Source organism: Archocentrus centrarchus, chromosome 16 (assembly GCF_007364275.1).
Source record: "Archocentrus centrarchus isolate MPI-CPG fArcCen1 chromosome 16, fArcCen1, whole genome shotgun sequence".
Taxonomy (NCBI): Eukaryota; Metazoa; Chordata; class Actinopteri; order Cichliformes; family Cichlidae; genus Archocentrus; species Archocentrus centrarchus.
In genome coordinates, this window is record NC_044361.1 from 28093539 (window position 1) to 28115198 (window position 21660).

Here is a 21660-nt window from a genome sequence, read left to right on the forward strand (position 1 = left end):
GTAAACCTTGAGGAAAGCAAATTTACTTGCTTAGAAGAATATTTATCTTGCACTGTATACACGCACTTAAAGCTTCAACTTTGAGAGCTAAATTTCACAGTATGAAACGCCGCACTCAGCAAAGTTGCAGTTTATGTTCAAGGGTCCATCATCAGCCTGTTCAACTCAGCTGTCTTCAGACCTTCCCCCCTCTTTAAATGGTTTCTGAATGAAGATACAATAGAATGGAGAATTTGTGGATTTAGTGATGATGTGTCACTGAGGCTTTGTTAACACTGCAGGCTAAAGTGGCTCAAATCTAATTTAGTTTTTTTATTCTCCTGAATAAAAAATAATTCTCCTGAGCAAAATATAGTGGATTGTAGTCATACCGTCCGTCTGTCCAGGCATTTTCTTTCCTAATCTTTTATCTTTTTGGCAAACAGAGAAAATATCAGGTGCTTCTGTCAAACCACCAACAAACCTGCCAGTTGAGGGGAACTCAGTCAGCTTAACCTGTGAGGCTTCTGGCTCAGTCTTTACCAGAAACTGGATGAAGGATGGCTCAGATTTGACCCTCGCTGACAACATGACCCTTTCTGACAATAACAGAGTGTTGACCTTTAACATCGTGAAGAGAAAAGACAAAGGAGAATATTTCTGTGATATCAGCAACCCCATCAGCAGTGATAGAGCTAAATATGTCATGGTTGTTAATTGTAAGTGAAATGCTGTTCAGTGTACATTACTGCTCATGCATACAATTACATAATATTGAAGTGCAAATGACAGTATGTTTTCTTTGTAGCCATGTAATGCAGAATTTTTATTTAAAAGCAAAGAACACATTTGATTTTTTAATCATTTATTTTATAAATACCTTTTTTTTTTCAGATGGACCAGAAAATGTTCAAATCGAAGGTCCAAAAAAGATAAATATCAAAGGCACCTTAACTTTGACCTGCTCTGCTGACTCCACACCATCTGCCAGATTCACCTGGTTCTTTAATGGGACAGAGATAACCAGGAATTCTGCTGAGTACATTAAGGAAGAGGTTAAACTTTCTGACAGTGGCAACTACACCTGTCAAGCATGGAATAATGTAACTGATAGAACATCTTCATCGGTAGTGCATGCACTGACTGTAACAGGTACCTGCATGTAGTTAACTTTCACTGTCATGCCATTGATAGATTTCCTGAAGTTTTTCCTTAGAGATCTTTTATACCGACAGGTGAAGATTAATTCTAAGCTCATGAGACAACATAGTCTTTAAGTACAGGACTCCACTTAAAGATAGAAAGATGTTTGCTAAAGCCACGTGGTGCCTTCACAGTTTTACCAGAACACTGAAACATTACAAAATGTTCTCCAACATTTGCAAATACTTGCACCAACAAATAGACACTGAAACCTGACCAATTACAAAATCAAACAAAAGGGGAAATTATTACATGACTGTGAGATGATGATGGGGCAATTTCTGTTTAAAGAAAAAAGAAAAGTAAGAGTCCGCACACCAGCAAAAGCTCCTGAATGAGTTTTAATACAATACCATTAATATATGCGCGCAATTTAAAAACTTAATGTGAAAATATTTTTTCTCATTCTTGCCTTCCCAGACAAGCCATCACCATGTGCTGCTGGTTGCATCGCTGGAATAGTAATCGCGTGTTGTGTCATCATAGCTGCAGCTGTTGGTGGAGGGTACTACATTTATAAGAGAAAGTATGTTGGAAATAGTTGTAATTTTTGAATGTGTGTTACATTTTGTTGTTTTTATGTGAACATATTAAATTAATAGTATGTCTTCATAGTAATTAGTATAAACATTTCAGAAAAGCAGTGTTATGAAACACTTTAAAAAAACCCTGTTTGTAAAACTTCTGATGCAGTAAAAGTTTTAAAAAGTTTGGATTTATACAATGTTAACTGTAATATTTGTGTGTTGAACAGGGATTAATACTATAAAAAACAGTCAGGCAGTCTTCATTGGTGATATTTGTTGTTGTTATTTGTTATGTTTTATAAATGTCTCTCAAATGCATAGTGATAACTCATTATCCCTCTCAGCAGAACACATAAGGAATCTATACACAGAGACACTTTCCCTACAACAGGTTAGTGTGTGTGTGTGTGTGTGTGTGTGTGTGTGTGTGTGTGTGTGTGTGTGCGTGCGTGCGCGCGCATTGATAGAGGTTTTGCTGAGCACCAAGTGACAGCGCCACCTAGGTGGGTGGCGCTGTCACTTGGTGTTGGCTCTCACTGCGGTATTGTATCACTTCCTGTTCCGGAGCACAGTGTTTTGCTGTCTGTTAGCTGTTATATCTGTATAACTCGATTTATCTGGATAATAACATATTTTAGTGTAATCTTCACCTACTTTAAATAGCATACTCTTTGCTGAATCACCTGTATTCACATTATTCACTTTATTTGTTTTTAGAAATTCGCTAGCTTAGCTCAGCTAGTAGCTTAGCCCTTAGCCGACTCACTACCAGCATGGCTTCTTCTCCTGTCTCTCCTGCACTTTCCTGCTCTGGGTGTCACATGTTACTCCTCGGCCTCCTTTAGCAGTAACGGTACTTGTAATAAATGTAGTATGTTTGTAGCTCTGGAGGCCAGGCTTTCTGAATTGGAGACTCGGCTCCGCACCCTGGAAAAGCCAGGCCCCTGTAGCGGGTGCGGACCATGGTAGCTTAGCCGCCGTTAGCTCCCCCCCCAGCAGATCCCGAGCAGCAGGGAAAACAGGCCAGCTGGGTGACGGTGAGGAGGAAGCGTAGTCCTAAGCAGAAGCCCCGGGTACACCACCAACCTGTTCACGTCTCTAACCGTTTTTCTCCACTCGGCGACACACCCGCCGAGGAACAAACTCTGCTTATTGGTGACTCTGTTTTGAGAAACGTGAAGCTAGAGACACCGGCGACCATAGTCAAATGTCTTCCAGGGGCCAGAGCAGGCGACATTCATGGAAATTTGAAACTGCTGGCTAAGGCTAATCATAGATTTGGTAAGATCGTTATTCACGTCGGCAGTAATGACACCCGGTTACGCCAATCGGAGGTCACTAAAATTAATATTGACTCAGTGTGTAACTTTGCAAAAACCATGTCGGACTCTGTAGTTTTCTCTGGGCCCCTCCCCAATCAGACCAGGAGCGACATGTTTAGCCGCATGTTCTCCTTGAATCGCTGGCTGTCTGAGTGGTGTCCAAAAAACGACGTGGGCTTCATAGATAATTGGCAAAGTTTCTGGGGAAAACCTGGTCTTGTTAGGAGAGACGGCATCCATCCCACTTTGGATGGAGCAGCTCTCATTTCTAGAAATATGGCCAAATTTATTAACCCTCCTAAAAACTGACTACCCAGGGTTGAGAAAAGGGGAGCAGACTTGCAGTCTTACACACCTCTCTGCAGCTTCTCTCCTCCTGCCATCCCCCCAAAACCCCATCCCCATAGAGTCGGTGCCTGCTCCCAGACCACCAAAAAACAAAGCTAAAATCAGCAAAAAGCTATTTAAGCATAAAAATTCAAAAACAATAAATAATACAGCTTCATCAACTGCACCAAAAAATAAAACAATTAAATGTGGATTGTTAAACATTAGGTCTCTCTCTTCCAAGTCCCTATTAGTAAATGATTTAATAATTGATCAACGTATTGATTTATTCTGCCTTACAGAAACCTGGTTACAGCAGGATGAATATGTCAGTTTAAATGAATCAACACCCCTGAGTCACAGTAACTGTCAGAATGCTCGAAGCACAGGTCGAGGAGGAGGATTAGCTGCAATCTTCAATTCCAGCTTATTAATTAATCAAAGACCCAGACAAAGTTTTCATTCTTTTGAAAGCCTGACTCTTAGTCTTGTCCATCCTAATTGGGAAAATCAAAAACCTGTTTTATTTGTTATTCTCTATCGTCCACCTGGTCCTTACTCAGAGTTTGTCTGATTTCTCAGACTTTTTATCTGATTTAGTGCTCAGTTCAGATAAAATAATTATAGTGGGTGATTTTAACATCCATGTAGATACTGAGAATGACAGCCTCAACACTGCATTTGATCTATTGTTAGATTCAGTTGGCTTCTCTCAAAATGTAAAGGAGCCCACCCACCACTTTAATCATACTCTGGATCTTGTCCTAACATATGGCATAGAAACTGAAGACTTAACAGTATTCCCTGAAAGCTCATTTCTTAGTAACATTTACATTTACTTTAATGGATTACACAGCAGTGGGGAATAAGTTTTATTACAGTAGAAGTCTTTCTGAAAGTGCTGTAACTAAGTTTAAGGATCTAATTCCTTCATTGTTATGCTCTTCAGTGCCATGTGCCAACACAGTGCAGAGCAGCTACCTAAACTCTGCTCCCAGTGAGGTCGATTATCTCGTCAATAGTTTTACATCCTCACTGCATATAACTTTGGATACTGTGGCTCCTCTGAAAAGGAAAGCTTCAAATCAGAGGTGCCTGACTCCGTGGTATAATTCACAAACGCACAGCTTAAAGCAGATAACCCAAAAGCTGGAGAGGGAATGGCGTCTCACTAAATTAGAAGATGCTCATTTAGCCTGGAAAAAGAGTTTGTTGCTCTATAAAAAAGCCCTCCGTAAAGCTAGGACATCTTACTATTCATCATTAATTGAAGAAAATAAGAACAACCCCAGGTTTCTTTTCAGCACTGTAGCCAGGCTGACAAAGAGTCAGAGCTCTGTAGAGCCGAGTATTCCTTTCACTTTAACTAGTAGTGACTTCATGGATTTCTTTACAAATAAAATTTTAGACATTAGAGAAGAAATTATTCATAACCATCTCAAAGATTATTCTTCATGTTCGGCTGCTTTCAGCACTGCTGTTATTTGTTTAGACTCTTTTGCTCCAGTTGATCTTTCTGAGTTAACTTCAATAGTTACTTCCTCCAAACCAGCAACATGTTTATTAGATCCCATTCCTACTAGACTGTTCAAAGAAGTCTTTCCAATTATTGATGCTTCAATCTTAAAAATGATCAGTCAGTCTTTATTAGTTGGCTATGTACCACAGACCTTCAAGGTGGCTGTAATTAAACCTCTACTTAAAAAGCCATCACTTGACCCAGCTGCCTTAGCTAATTATAGGCCAATCTCCAACCTTCCTTTTCTCTCAAAAATTCTTGAAAGAGTAGTTGTAAAACAGCTAACTGATCATCTGCAGAGGAACGGTTTATTTGAAGAGTTTCAGTCAGGTTTCAGAATTCATCACAGTACAGAAACAGCATTAGTGAAGGTTACAAATGATCTTCTTAGAGCCTCTGACAGTGGACTCATCTCTGTTCTTGTCCTGTTGGACCTCAGTGCAGCTTTTGATACTGTTGACCATAACATTTTATTACAGAGATTGGAGCATGCTATAGGTATTAAAGGTACTGCACTGCAGTGGTTTGAATCATATTTATCTCATAGACTCCAATTTGTTCATGTAAATGGGGAGTCTTCTTCACACACTAAGGTTAATTATGGAGTTCCACAGGGTTCTGTGCTAGGACCAATTTTATTTACATTATACATGCTTCCCTTAGGCAGTATTATTAGAAAGCACTGCATCAATTTTCATTGTTATGCAGATGATACTCAGCTTTACCTATCAATGAAGCCAGATGACACACATCAATTCGTTAAACTGCAGGAATGTCTTAAAGATATTAAGGCCTGGATGACCTCTAATTTCCTGCTTCTAAATTCAGATAAAACTGAAATTCTTGGTCTCTGCCCCACAAATCTTAGAAACATGGTGTCTAACCAGATACTTACTCTGGATGGCATTACTTTGGCCTCCAGTAATACTGTGAGAAATCTTGGAGTCATTTTTGACCAGGATTTGTCCTTCAATGCACATATTAAACAAATATGTAGGACCGCTTTTTTGGATTTGTGCAATATTTCTAAAATTAGAAACATCCTTTCTCAGAGTGATGCTGAAAAGCTAATTCATGCATTTATTACTTCTAAGGTGGACTATTGTAATTCATTATTATCAGGTAGTCCTAAAAGCTCCCTGAAAAGCCTTCAGCTGATCCAAAATGCTGCAGCTAGAGTACTGACAGGGACTAGAAAGAGAGAGCAGATTTCTCCCATATTGGCTTCTCTTCATTGGCTCCCTGTTAAATCTAGAATAGAATTTAAAATTCTTCTCCTCACATACAAGGTCTTGAATAATCAGGCCCCATCTTATCTCAAAGACCTCATAGTACCATATCACCCCAACAGAGCACTTCGCTCTCAGACTGCCAGCTTACTTGTGGTTCCTAGGATACTTAAGAGTAGAATGGGAGGCAGAGCCTTCAGCTTTCAGGCGCCTCTTCTGTGGAACCAGCTTCCAGCTTGGATTTGGGAGACAGACACCCTCTCTATTTTTAAGATTAGGCTTAAAACTTTCCTTTACCTTCGGGTGGTTTCGAGTGGTTCCTTGGGGACCGGGCTGGTGGCGTCCTGGGGTCGCTGTTGGCCCTGGGGTGGTTTCCACTTGCCCCGCCTTCAGAGGGTGGGTAGCTATGGATGAATGTGTGTCTTTGTGTATTTGTCACCGTCTCCGTGAGTATGGGTGGGTGAGTGAATGTGTATGTATGGCATATCTGTGTGTGGGTAAGTATGTATGGACATGTATGAGTATCTGTGTATAAATGTGTACACGGGTGTCTGGGTGTGTTTGTATGTATGGCTGGACCTGGGTCTGGGCCTTGTGCCTTGCCTCCTGGCCGCTCCTTGCTGGTTGCCTCCTCCCCCCTACCCCCCTGGGATGGGGGTGCCTTGGGGTTCCTGGGTGGGGCTGGGTGTTCTGGCGTGGGTGCTGGCCTGCCCCCCTTGGGGGTGCGGTGCGGGGCTGCGTTGGCTTCTTCGGCGTAGGGGGGGGCTCTGTGGAGGGTCGGGCGGTCCTTGGGTGCCGTGGGCCCGGGGGCCCTGCCGCCGGCCAGTACAGGGGGCTGGCCGCTGGGGGGGGGCTGGCTTCTCATCGCCTTGGGTTCCCTGGAGCCCTCGCTCCTCGACTGGGGGGGCTCCGTCTGAGACCACCCTCTCCCGTCTGCTGGGGTAGGTGTGCGGTTGTCTTTGGACTGAGTGGCCGGGGGTCTTCCTGGCTCTTGGTGGGCTGCTGGTGGCCTGGGGTTCCGGGGGCTTTCCGTACCTGCCTCTGGCTTCTGATGGGTGGAGCTGCAGCGTTTTGCCCTCATTGGTAAGTACGTTCCATGACACAGACACAAACATGACACAGACACAAACGCCCACTCAATCACAACTCAACAAAATTGTTGGTGTGCGTAACATGCTTTGTTAGTTTTGTTTTTCACACACAAATTTATTTTTGCAAGTATTGATAGTATTTTTTTATATGTTAAAGTGATGAAGTATCTGATTAATAGACTTGTGCTCTTTCCCCTTTTTTTTTTTTTTTTTTTTTTTTTTTTTTTTTTTTTTTTGCTCCCTTTCTCTCTCCCCTTTTCTTCTCTTTATTTTCCTCTTCTTCAGCCTGTCAGCTCTGGCTGTTACATAGTATGTGGAAAAATAACTCAGATAAATAAAATAAAGGGTTAAAACATCAACAAGAAGAGCCTATTGAGAACCTATAGAGCTCATCTTGAAATAGCAAATATGTTTGGCACAACAACGCATTCAGATCACAGTTCTGCTTGCAAGATCTACCAGACATGACAGGCTTTAAAAAAAAAAAAAAAAAAAAAAAGAGTAGAATGGGAGGCAGAGCCTTCAGCTTTCAGGCGCCTCTTCTGTGGAACCAGCTTCCAGCTTGGATTTGGGAGACAGACACCCTCTCTATTTTTAAGATTAGGCTTAAAACTTTCCTTTATGATAAAGCTTATAGTTAGGGCTGGATCAGGTGACCCTGAACCATCCCTTAGTTATGCTGCTATAGGCCTAGTCTGCTGGGGGGTTCACCTTATTTACTTTGTTTATACTCCACTCTGCATTTAATCATTAATTGATATTAATCTCTGGCTCTCTTCCACAGCATGTCTTTCTCTCCCCTCAGCCCAACCGGTCGCGGCAGATGACTGCCCCTCCCTGAGCCTGGTTCTGCTGGAGGTTTCTTCCTGTTAAAAGGGAGTTTTTCCTTTCCACTGTCGCCACGTGCTGCTCATAGGGGGTCGTTTTGACTGTTGGGTTTTCTCTGTATTATTGTAGGGTTTTTACCCACAATACAAAGCGCCTTGAGGCGACAGTTTGTTGTGATTTGGCGCTATATAAATAAAATTGAATTGAATTGAATTGAATAGGTGGGACAAATCAAGCCGAGACCTGGGGCTCATAGGGTCCACTCCAAGGTATTATTAGAGATTTCATTGGCAGCTGTGGTTCAGCAGTTAGAGCAGATCATCTACTAATCAGAAGGTCAGTGGTTTGATCCCCAGTTTTTTCCTGTCTTTCTGTCAAAATGCCCATGGGCAAGTTACTGAACCTCAAATTGTCACTGTTGCATCCATCGGTAAGTGAGTCTGTGTTTGAGAGGTAAAAGCGTGGAAAGGCTAGAAAACTTTTTAGAAAATAAAATAAGAAATAGCTGTATGAATATGTGTGTGAAAGCAGCTTGTGCTATAAAATTCACTGGTATAAATACTAGTACAGTTTCTGGGTCAGTTTATCGTGAAGTTGTAAAGGAAAACAGAAAACCAGACCTGAGGTAACTGTTCAGCATAAATGTATTCTGTTTAAATCAGGTAATATTATCCCTGCTGAGTCAGTGCATGTATAAGGATGATTTCTTCCTCTTGTCCTTATTTGTTTTTGTCTAGTTCTAGACATGCGAGTTGGCAGTTCTGTCACTGCGTCTCTGAAATCAATGCTGTTTGTGTGTGTGTGTGTGTTTTGTATTTTATTATTTACTCCCTAAATTTAATTTAATTTAATTTAATTTAATTTAATTTAATTTAATTTAATTTAATTTAATTTAAGTAGTCATTATTTTGTTTTTGTTTTGTTTTTTAAAGGAGGCCAGGATAATGCAGGTTCCTCAACTCAGATAAAAGTCGTTAGTTCCTTTACATTCACTTAAGTTTATCTTTTTATATATGTGGGATACTTTTATAGTTGTTAAGTAACCAGGACTGTATGGGCTGATTCACAGAGCCTCCCTCCCCCATCTTTCAACTTCAACTAAGGCTTGTTTATCATAGTGCTAAAGATCAGACTTTGAACCTCAGAGTTTGACTTAAATGCCACGTAACAGTTTTGGCTCATGGTTGTGTTATTGGTAATATTAACCAAATGTTTCCAAAGACTTATTTTTATGTAACGGTTAAAGTATGATCTGATAGATTCTAAAACAAAGATGATAAGATCCCCTGAACTTCACAGTTGTAATATTTTTGTACTCTCTTTTTCACCTGTAGGAGTTGAACTATGCAGACATCAAGTTTTTCCCAAACAGAAATGGCGGGAGAGTTCAGACGGGGTTAGAGAATGACTCCACAGATTATGCTCATGTCCAAATGAACAGCAGGGCTCTTGCAGCATCCACCCTTCCTACATATGACACCCACATGAATCGAGCGAAGAGGCCAGCCCCTCAGCCTGAGACTAATGGTGCACAGATTTACTCTCAGATTCGCAAACACTGACTGTTTTGGATACAATAGATTCATATCCAAGCAGGCCAGAAGAAGTAAGCTAGTTTGGACTTGAAGTCAAGGCACTTTAAAAGCAGTTAATAATCAACCAGCTATGACAGATACTGTCAAGGGAACAATGTTTCCTTATTACTTTGCATCAACTGCATATCATAGCTTTCCTGTCCTTGTGTTCATCATTTTCTGTGTACAGTCAGTGCAAATGCAGTTATCTGAGCAGTAATATTCTTTTTATTTGATTCAGATAATAACTAAGTTTGTCACAGGTTTGACATAATATATTATTATGTTATTTCATACAAGCATCTAATTTGTGGTTTAGTGGTTAAATACAAAATCCTTATTTAACAACTCATAAAATAGTTTAATTTTTATAAGGAACACTCCTGGATACTACTTGATGATCAGTTTGACAAATCATTAATGTATTATTACCTTAGTGAACTATAAAGATGTTGCAGTCTTTGAAAGATTTGAGTAAAATCCACTTTATTGTCCCCACAAAGGGAAGATCCACAGTGACAATAACCAATAATATTGCTGGGCTAATAAAATAAAATAAATAAATAAAAAATATCTTGAATGAATCCAGACTTTCAAAGATTTTCTGGTGTGGTTGGGCAAGTTTAGAGCAACCATGTGCAATAGCCTAGATCACATTTTAAAATGCTACTACAGCTACTGTAAATCCCTATTTGTATTTGATATATAATAATAAAAAACTACTTCAAGATACTCGTAAGCTGTTTATTAGAAATATTTTGAGCTTGGGACGAAATAAAGGTTCACTTTAAATGCATTAGCTTCATCAGGGTTTACATAAACATGAGGGAACTGTAGATTTGTTCCTGGGAGAAGTGAACCTGAATGATGACTAAAGTACATGTACGCATATGCATAATGACAATGAGCTCCTTTATCATTTTAATCCCTTCAAAATACTTACTCAGATTCATTTTAAAATTGTAAAAATTGTGACCATGTTTCTGTTCTATATAAATAATAATAAATTTACTTGATGACTCAGATCAACACCAGATATGATGTGTACAGTTTAAATGCATCATTGCTTTGATAAAAACTAAGTATTAAACGTGTTCCTGAAGAAGGCTCATAACTCAATTGTCTTTGGAGTTTCTCCTCCAAAAATAAAACAAAACAAAACAAAACAAAAAACTGAATGAATAAAATCTAGAAGTGGGTCATTGAAAACAGAAATCTTTAATTTGATACATGCCAAGATAAATGTGTAATAAATATGTGACCAGTTTGCACCTTTTCACTTTGGGCTGCAATGAATGTAAGTGATAATTTTTTTCTGCATTTGTAATAATATACTTGCTTCTTTAATTAAATAAACTATTCTTTCAGTTACTGAGGTTTACAGAGTATCTTCCACATTATTTCTGCTTCCGTCACACTGCATAGATCACATGGATCTCTTTATCTAAAGTACAGATACATTTGTTTCTTTGAGTATCTGTAATTTAAAATGTAGTAAGAAGGAAACTATAAATGAGGTGGATAACAAAGAAGTTCATATTAGGAACATAAATATCTTCTTTTTAGTCTGTGTTAGAAATACAGCAATCATACAGCACATCTTAAATGTGGCATACTCAAAAAGTTTCTTTGAAACTTGGTTTAAACTTTCAAAAATGAAGGAGAAAATGTTACAATAGTGTAACTGAAGGAAGTAGCTGTAGCCAAATTATACAAGTTCCAGGAGTGGTGCTGCATTTTAATTGCAGCAATAAATTCAAAGTTCATTGCAATCAATCAAAAGTTCAATGCCAACCTAATGTTATTACAGCAATAAAATCAAACAAAAGTGCAGTTTCCTGTTAATGAACGTATGATGTAGATATTTCTGTTGTGCTTTTGCTCAAATTTAAAAGTAGAATTATGTTACTAATTCTTGGATTACAGAGTAATACCGCGGATAACAGTCTTTCACTATTTTGCTTTTAATTGTTTCTTTTGAAAAACCCCACCTATTTAAAGACAGATCTTATTTAATGACTTATTTTAGTGTATGACCAGTGGGAAGACTCATCTACTAGTGACAAAGAGCTCATAAAATAATAATAATAAAAAAATCTCAATAATAATAATAAAAATAATAATAAAAACCTCTTGAACTTTGTGTGTGTGTGTGAGAGCGAGAGAACTAAAGAAGAATAAAGGAATACTGTCTGAGTACAATTCAGAAAAAGAGGAAATACAATGTGAGGCGGCTTTATAACACTATCAACAGTCTCTGGAGCTTGAAAAAGGCGACTGGACTTCTTTTTGTTTCTTGAAGACGTTTCACCTCTCATCCGAAAGGCTTCTTCAGTTCTCAACCAAATGGTGGAGAGACCCAGGTATTTAAACCCCTGTGGGCGTAGTCCCCTGGAGGTGGTTATGACCCTCTATTGATCATGTGCGTGAACACATGTGCCCAGGTGTGAAGAGGGCGTGGGTCATATTTAATCAGTGGTTTCAGTTGAAACCAATTTAGGACTCCGCTCCATTGTTTCCTGTGGCCTATTGAGGTCACTGGAACAAAGGTGTGAATGGGGGTTGAGACGTCTGGGAAGGGAGCTCAGGACAGCACTGTCGTCACCAACTTTCCCCCGCTTACAGTGCTGTCCTGAGCTCCCTTCCCAGACGTCTCAACCCCCATTCACACCTTTGTTCCAGTGACCTCAATAGGCCACAGGAAACAATGGCGCGGAGTCCTAAATTGGTTTCAACTGAAACCACTGATTAAATATGACCCACGCCCTCTTCACACCTGGGCACATGTGTTCACGCACATGATCAATAGAGGGTCATAACCACCTCCAGGGGACTACGCCCACAGGGGTTTAAATACCTGGGTCTCTCCACCATTTGGTTGAGAACTGAAGAAGCCTTTCGGATGAGAGGTGAAACGTCTTCAAGAAACAAAAAGAAGTCCAGTCGCCTTTTTCAAGCTCCAGAGACTACTATGACCTGGATAACTGAGAATCTACACAGACAACACTATCAACAGCAGTCTAAAGAGCTGCTGATAACAGTCCAGATCATTTCCTGTTCAGGACTTTTTATGAAGCCCTTCTTTAGAACAAGAGGAAGATACAAGTAATGAAAAGACTGATGTGAGACAGTGCCATCTAGTGCTCTGATGAGGAATGTGGATAACAGTTGTGCACTGTCAAAACAGCTGTTTCTACTTTTTAAAAAATAATTTTGACGACTCCATACATTCATGAATAAAAATAAACACACCATCACCTCAAAACTTACTAAAGCTAACTTCCCCCTTGCACTGTAACAAATTTTAATGGCACATTTCCTCACAATGTTTAGGAAACTTCCACCTTCCTTGTATTTCATAATAAAGGCTGTTTGGTAAAAAAAAAAAAAGAGTTCACTTGTGAAATGTGGGTGTGACTGGATTGTGTACTGCTTTAATAATAAATTTAGTAAGTGATTGAAAACCTCCTGCTTTTAACCCATATTTATATTAAAAAATAGTCTTTAGTGTGCTCTGCTGGTTAGACTGACAGACGGATTGGGGCCATGGCTGCAGTGATGCAGATGCTGCACCAGTCCATTGTGGCAAAGAGAGAGCTGAGTTGGTCACCATAGGTGAGTCCCTCCCCTCACCTATGGTCACGAGCTTTGGGTAGTGACCGAAAGAATGAGATTGCGGATATAAGAGGCAGAGAGGAGCTTTATCTGAAGGTTGGAGAGCTTCTCCCTTAGAGATAGGGTGAAGAGTAGAGCTGCTACTCCTCCACATTAAAAGGAGCCACTTGAGGTGGTTCAGGCATATAGGATTCCCCACTGGGCGTCTCTTGAGTGAGGTGTTCCAAACATGTCCTACCAGGAGGAGGCCTCGTGGTAGACCCAGAGCATATTATGTCCCTGGATAAACTGGAGGAGGTGGCTGGGAGAAGGAGGTAACCCCACTAACTGTATGTCTTTGGCCTGTGGGAGGAAACGGACGTACCCATAGAAAAGACACAGACAGAGAACACGGCAGGTCCGAGCCAGCTGGCGGGTTCAAACCCAGGACCTTCTTGCTTTGGGGCAACAGTGCTAACCACAATGCTACTGTACTCCCCCCCCCCCCCCCCCCCCCCCCGACACACACACGCATGCTTTCAACTAATCTAAATATAAGTGAATGTATATACATTCACTTTGCTGAGTTATAGTGAGCTGCAGATATTCTGAAGATTCCAACAACCATTAAATATTAACTTGTTAACCTCATTCTTCTCATTATCAACAAACTGTGTTGCTGGCTTATAGGCAGCAAAGTGCTCTGGTACTTCATCCACATGAGCAGAGTAAACAGAGTAAGTGATAAGGCTGCAGATGAATACTGTGCTCATGTCTCTTCTGTTTCTCACAGACGCTGTTTAACAGCACACAGAGCCCTGGCATCAACACGCTGTGTTTACAGAACAAAATCTAAGTCAAATTATAGAACTGGATTTGGTGACATTGTGCTTGATGTGTGCTTAGTGATGTGGCTGCATCATCTTTTGCAGTGCCAGGTACTGCAATATAATCACAATAAACATTAATGTTACTACCACAGTTGAATGCATTTTAATTGTGATTATAAATGATTTACATGTTGTCATTATTAAAACATCGTGTGGGATCTCAGAGCCCAGAGCAGATTATGTTACTGCATAGCAGTGCAATGTTGGAATAAGTAGTGGCAATATTGAAGGAACAAGGGATACTCTGTTTATACAAAAATTTATACCGGCAGATTCTAACAAACTTTATGGCTCTGTCTGCACTGATGTTGTGGTCAATTCATATCAGTTTTATTTTTGTAGTGCCAAGTCACAATAACACTCCTCTCAAGGAAGAGAAAACCCCAACAATCACATTACCCCCTGTGATCAACCACTTGACAACAGTGGGAAGGAAAAACAACCTTTTAACAGGAAGAAACCTTTGGCAGAACCAGCCAGCTCATTTTTGAAAGTATCCCTGTCACAGGGACCAACCAGTTGCAGCAGATGGCTGCAACTGGTTGGAGATGAGGAAAAAGAGAATAGGCCAGAAGAAGACAGGACAGAAGGCAAACTACAGGAGAGAGAACCAGAGTTTCATAAATATATAATAATCAATATTGTGAGTGATTAAATACAGTAGTGGTGTTTAAATGCACAGAGTGAAAAGAGGTGAGTGAAGAAGTAATGCTTAGTGCATCATGGGAAGCCCAACAGCAGAGTAAGCCCAATGCAGGATAACAAAAGGCTGGTATAGGGCCGCCTGATCCAGCCCTAACTATAAGCTTTAGAAAGTTTTAAGCTTAATCTTAAAAGCAGAGAGAGTGTCTGTCTCCCAAATCCAAACTGGGAGCTGGTTCTGTAGCAGAGGGACCTGAAAGATGAAGGATTTGCCTCCCATTCTATTTTTGAAAACTGGGAATCACAGGTAAGCCTCCAGTCTGAGAGAGAAGTGCTCCATGAGGTTAATAAGGTACCAAGAGGTCTTTAAGATATGACAGCGTCTGGTCATGTGAAAAAAAACAAAAAAAAAACACAAAACAAAAACAGGTCAGCAAGGTCTTCAGTAAAAACAAAAAAAGAAAGTCATGCTTTTCAGACAGGTTACTGGATTTATGGAACAACACTGACTCATGAAATTCACAGCATATATTAGTATAAGCAACATAATCATAGCACGTAAACTGATATATCAGTCAAAACTGCAGCACTAATACTTTTATCTTGGATTTGACCTCATATGACATCCTGCTTCTTATGACAATACATATTATCAAAGTGGGAAAAGATGCCATGAATGTTACCACGCTATTTTGTACAACAATATCTGTGTGCTGTAGAATACATGTTATGTTTGATTAAACAGTATCCACGAGTATTTGGTAGATGTCTAACAAACACTCTTCTCAAATATTAGTCAAATGAGTTCCAGTCCACATCAATAGGAGAATGAGGAAGTAAAACAGTGAAATTGATTGGCTATGAAGCAGAGAGTGCACACCTGAGATGATCCCTATCAGAAGTGTTTCCATTTCAGAAGTGGTGTTTTCCACTCTGACTTCCTTTTCTGATTCCGGTAAATGAATGACTTAATACAGAATATGAAGGTAGCATAAGGAAATTAGGTTTGTTTTTTAATCTGAAAGATTTATTTAACTGTACTTGTTGAACATTAAGACATTTTTATGTGAAACATTCATTTCCTAATTTCATTCCTGCTTTGTTTAGTATGCAAGTGGTTTTGGGTGAAACCAATTTGGGACTTCACCTAAATTCCCCCATTTTATCAACTGACCTATTGAGGTCACCTGAACAAAGGTAAAGTTTCTAAGTCTGTGGACAAAGCCCAGCTGGCACGACATAATAAAGACAAGGAAAGACAACCCTGTAAATTTCAAACACTGCAAACAAAGACCTACCATTCAGAGTCAGTACACAGACCATCTGGAAACAAACAGGAAGACACCATAATCAATGACAGCCAAGAGAAGTGGGTGAAGAACCTGTCAGACCCCATTCACACCTCTGTTCAGGTGACCTGATACACTCAGGTCACTTGATACAACAGGGCAAAGTCCCAAACTGGTTTCACCAGGTGCCACCATAAACCACGTTGTTATAAGTGTGATGCACAGTATAGAAGTACTAATATCACTATAATTATCACAATATCGTCAAATTAACAAACATTCACAAACACTACATATGCAAAACAACATGTAGGCAGTCATTGAACATAATGACTCATTATGCTAATCTAAGTTTGATTGTTGGACTTTAGTCTTTTGCACACTGCAAGGTCTTATCAGTGCTATAAAATCATCAGCTGGCTTTTTTGTATCATTTCTGTGGCTGTTACAGATGTGAATTCTATTGACCACCTTATTTTATAAATTTAATGTGTTCAGTAAAAATTACTACCAAAATTCTGTTTAAAGAAGGTTATTGTTGTTATTGAAGGAGTTTCATCTTGAAAACAAAGTTAAGCTGAAGAACAACAGAAGCAATTACAATTTTCAGACAGACTAAAAACTGCAACAGCTGATTCACAACTTTTTTGTGACATCACCTTTACTGAGCGGGTTACTGCTTGCAGAAATCAGGGACGCAAACGTCAATTACCATATTTACCAGCAGATGGAGACAGAGCTCAATACTTATTGTGTCCTCACATTTTGAGTGATCTGGAACCATCATGTCATTGTGTGCACAATGACAATGAGTTGAATCTAATCTAACATCAGTAAAACATAGCAGTACCCCCTTTTCTTCAGTCCTTACCCACCATCTTGCCCACAAAACCACAGATGAAGCACATGAAGGCAGCATGTTGCAGCTTATGACAAGAAAGTATCAGATTCAAAGATCTGATTTCATTATCCAAACATTTCTGTAGCATGTAGGTAGATTTTAACATTAATGTGCACATTCATGTGATTACACGACATTGATATACAAACTAAGAGATACAATTGTTATGCATTTTACAATTAAAATAAACAATAAGTTACATTTATCTTTTTTTTTTAAATAGTAACTTCAAAAATTATAACAGAAAATATTCAGTTTTATTGATGCAGACAAATTATTAAATAAATCTTCATCGATGTCTTGTTAAAGATTATATGACACCAAACCAACACACATTATAACTTTTCATAAATGTTTCATCTGCAGGACAAGAAAAAAGTAAAAAGTTGATTCTGCTTAGAGCATCTCTTTACACATCCCTGAACTGGAAATTAAATTATGGATCTGGTCAGCTGGTCTCTCAACACTGCTGATGGCCAAATTCTCATCACGAGGAGATTGGGAGAAGGGGAACCCTCCTTCCTCTGGTCCGACTACACACCCGGCTGGATATGTTATGGATTCCTGTGGGGATGGAAGATAACGTTCCTGGCTGCACTGTGTGGACGTGGCATATATATTGATACCAGGATTTCTTTTCCCGAATTGGACCTGGGGATACCTGGTATCCGGGCAGCTGTTCAGGCCCTAGTAAGGCTGCCTATGAGGGTTGCAGAAACAGTACCAACTCAATCAGACTCAGTAGAGCTGAATCGAAATGGATTACATCTGGAGGAGTGTTGGAGTCTCTGTTCTGCATGGTGGAGTAGATCCAAATTCGTATTATTAGACTTCTGAGAGGTAACCAGAAAACTGTAAGGTCTGTCAGCAAATAGTTATGACGGCCTGAACCAAAACAATTGCAGTATTTGGAATTTGGCTCCCAGACGGCCTTGGATGGCTGTCTATCTAAATCGCCTCTTGGAGATGTAAACAGATGCTCTTCACCCCCGCCCCGTGTTGTGACCTGTATGAACTGGTATCCTGGCAACCAAGGCTGACTATACCATCTTATCATGAACTGCTGGTCTTGGAAGCTGTGTGGCCATCACAGTATCCTGCTCGTCTCCACTGGCAGCCCCTCCCCTACCCACCCTAGTGCTCTCCAGGCTTTAAATGTGCTGCTGCTTTGCTGAGGTGTTTTTTTGGAACCTCGGAAGGTTTTCATAATGAACACAGTACGAGATGATTTTTTTGAACCTACCTATCCCAGTGTATCTCTTTCTGTTTTCCTGCTAAAGGTAGCGCCGTTAAAATGGCTGCATGACCTCAGACACCTGTCCCCCCTGTTTGTGTTTGTCTCTATGTTTGTATTTCTTGGATGGGTGTTCTGTTAACTGTAATTTCCCCATTGTGGGACAAATAAAGGTATTCATATTCGTATTTGTATTCGTAAACTTTAAAAGTTTTTCCTTTTTAATAAAAAAATGATAAATTTCAAACTTACCTGAAAATGAATGGTGATCACTGATTTTATATTTTCTTGTCATATATGGAAATATTCTCATACACATTTTCTTCTGGTTCAAGGAAAACAAAGATTTATTACAGTGCATCTAGTTATCCATAAACACAATGATTATGAGTCTTTAATTTCTTCATGCTGCTATAAAAGATGTGCAAAGTCAGCTTAGATGAAAAAAGACAAACCTGTATTTTGTTTCTGAGGATTTTTGTGGAATCTAAATATTAGAAATGAAGCATTATTAAAATGTGGTCATACAGTTAGATGCAACTGAAAACACTAAACATGTATGTTTTATTTGATTTTGATATTTAAAAAAAACATTTTTTTTAACAAAGAATGTTCACTTTGTACAATTGACTAAAACAGTGACAATAAATTCTTGCACCTCTGATTATTTAATGAAATGTAATTTTAAATGAATTTTATAACATTGAAAAATTGTAGATACTTAGTCAAACTGTTTTAAATATTTCTGTTTGATCAACAAAAGCAAAGGTGCAAACATAAAATTATAATCATCCTGTAAGTGGAGGTAAATAAAGGTTTAGTCCCAATAAGTAGTCACAACAAAAACTTAAAGCTGAAGGTACAGTTAGAGCTGCACTAAGGACACAGACTCTGAAACCAGCAAAAGTAGAATGATGGCAAGTGACTGTTTGCAGAATATGAACCTTTTGTTGACTCATAGCTCTGAATTATAGATATTTTACCACAATTACAATTGTTAGCATTAAAAAACAAAAAAGCATTTTGTTCTCCACTTACTTTTTCTTGTAAATGTAGTACCCTCCACCAATAACTCCAGCAATGAAGACACAACATGCGATCACAATCCCAGCGATACAACCAGCAGCACATCCCGATGATTCGCCTGCTAAAAATAAAGAGAATTTTGACACAAAGCTGTCTGATCATCTCCAAACCATTGAATAGTTTCTTTGATTTTATAAGATACACAGAAATATAAGTTCAACTGCAGGAATGTCTTAAAGACATAAAGACCTGGATGACCTCTAATTTCCTGCTTCTAAATTCTGATAAAACTAAAGTTACAAACCTTAGAAACATGGTGTCTAACAAAATACTGGCATTACCTTGGCCTCCAGTAAAACTCAGGAATCTTGGAGTCATTTTTGACTTGGATATATCATTTAATGCAAAGCAAATATGTTGGACTGCCTTCATTCATCTATGCAATATAAAATTAGAAACATCCTGTCTCATCATGATGCTGAAAAGCTAGTTCATACATTTCTCACTTCTAGGCTGGACTATTGTACTTCATTATTATCATCATCAGGTTGTCCTAAAAACTCCCTGAAAAGCTTTTATTTGATTAAATATGCTGCAGCTCGAGTACTGACAGGGACTAGAAAGAGAGAGCAGATTTCTCCCATATTGGCTTCTCTTCATTGGCTCCCTGTTAAATCTAGAATCGAATTTAAAATCCTTCTTCTGACATACAAGGTCTTCAATAATCAGGCCCCATCTTTTAAGACCTCATAGTATCGTATCACTCCAACAGACTGCAGGCTTACTTGTGGTTCCTAGGGTATTTAAAAGTAGAATAGGAAAGCCTTCAGCTTTCAGGCGCCTCTTCTGTGGAATCAGCTCCCAATTTGGATTCAGGAGACAGACACCCTCTCTATTTTTAAGATTATGCTTAAAACTTTCCTTTTTGATAAAGTTTATAGTTAGGGATGTATCAGGTGATCCACACCCTTTAAAGTGGTATCATAAATCACATGCACACCACAAAATCCAAAAGTAGACCTTAGTGTCTACATGAAAAGTTTTATGAATTTTAATTTGACTGTGCAGTCTGAGGTCAAATCATTAAAATAAAATAATATTGTCATAACCTAGGGAGAGGGTCTGTGTGTGTGTGTGTGTGTGTGTGTGTGTGTGTGTGTGTGTGTGTGTGTGTGTGTGTGTGTGTGTGTGTGTGTGTGTCTGTATACATGTGTGTTTGTCCTGCGGGCCACAGCGGAGGTTCCGGTGTCTCCGCCTCCCTAGGGTGGAGATCACCACACCTGCTACGGATCAAGTCATCAGGCAGGGTCTCTTTAAGCTGCCAGCAGATCCACACTCTTCGCTGGATCATTGACTACTTCTCAGTTAGTACCGGCTCTCTCGTGTGACTCGCTCTCGTGTATCTATATTACTTACCTGCTCTTCGTGTTCGCTCTTTTTCAGATCCCCGTGTCAGTTCCTGCTCGTCCTTTCGGAACCCCGGCTTTTCGTCATCCCGCCGTTCCACGCCGTACCACAGCTGGCTCCTTTTCCTGACTCACTCACCTGCCTGACCTCCCCTCACCACCTGGGAATTCCTTCAGCCTCTCGACCCGCTTCAGCCGCCTCCACCCTCGCCTCCCTGGACCCCCTTGTCTTTGTACATTTCTCGATCACTGTAAATAAACTTGCACCTTGCTTTCATCAGCCACCGCTTGTGTGTCCTGTTCCTCCCCGGGTCCTGACAAATATTTATACTAATAATAGGACCTGTATGTCATTCTGAATAAGCATTTGTGTTTAAAAACTGTTTTTGTCCTCCATGATTTGATTATAGCAGACATCAAAAATATGTATCATGAATCATATTTTAAACAATAAATTATATATATATATATATATATATATATATATATATATATATATATATATATATATATATATATATATATATATAGACCCTCTACATGAAACTAATAACACTGATTTTTTTTATGCTATCCATCCATCCATCCATGTAGCAGTGGTTAGTAACTCACAGCTGATGTTGAGGTTTATTGGATCACTGGTGCCATTACTGACAAGGTTGGACACATGACACAGGACACCCTGGTCACAGCGTGACACATTGATTATAGTCAAACAGGAGCCTCCATCAGAGAGCTGAACTCTTTCACTTGCTGTAACCTCAGAGCTGCCATTTAACCAGAGGAAAGAGGTTGGGGACCCAGAGGAGAAGCAGGACCGAGTGACAGAACTGCTGAACTCAATCATGTCTGTGCTGCTGATAGTTATTGTTATATTGGAGACTGGCTCTGTGAAAGACAGACAAAATGGCTTCAATTTGGGCATCAGCTAATAAAAGGACAGAAGATATTAAACTAAAATTAAACTATATGGATTTAGTAGACAGACACCATCTTTACATTTAAGATTAGGCTTAAAACTTTCCTTTTTAATCAAACTTATAGACGGGTTGGGTCAGATGACCCTGAACCATCCCTTA

General features: G+C 39.5%; 1 protein-coding gene across 1 annotated transcript; it reads left to right on the forward strand.

The window, feature by feature from the left end:
* The first annotated feature begins 441 nt into the window (after positions 1-441).
* LOC115794062 (carcinoembryonic antigen-related cell adhesion molecule 20-like) lies at positions 442-9587 on the forward strand. Its single transcript, XM_030749304.1, has 4 exons — positions 442-698; positions 874-1131; positions 1603-1712; positions 9360-9587. The coding sequence occupies exons 1-4, from the start codon at positions 533-535 to the stop codon at positions 9585-9587; spliced, it is 762 nt and encodes a 253-aa protein (XP_030605164.1). The 5' UTR covers positions 442-532.
* The last annotated feature ends 12073 nt before the right edge of the window (positions 9588-21660 follow it).

Bases quoted from the DNA above. Each gene is read 5' to 3' on its own strand.
- LOC115794062 (XM_030749304.1), top strand. From the start codon at position 533: ATGAAGGATGGCTCAGATTTGACCCTCGCTGACAACATGACCCTTTCT. The intron at 699-873 runs GTAAGTGAAATG...TTTTTTTTTCAG, and splicing joins ATATGTCATGGTTGTTAATT to ATGGACCAGAAAATGTTCAA. The intron at 1,132-1,602 runs GTACCTGCATGT...TTGCCTTCCCAG, and splicing joins GCATGCACTGACTGTAACAG to ACAAGCCATCACCATGTGCT.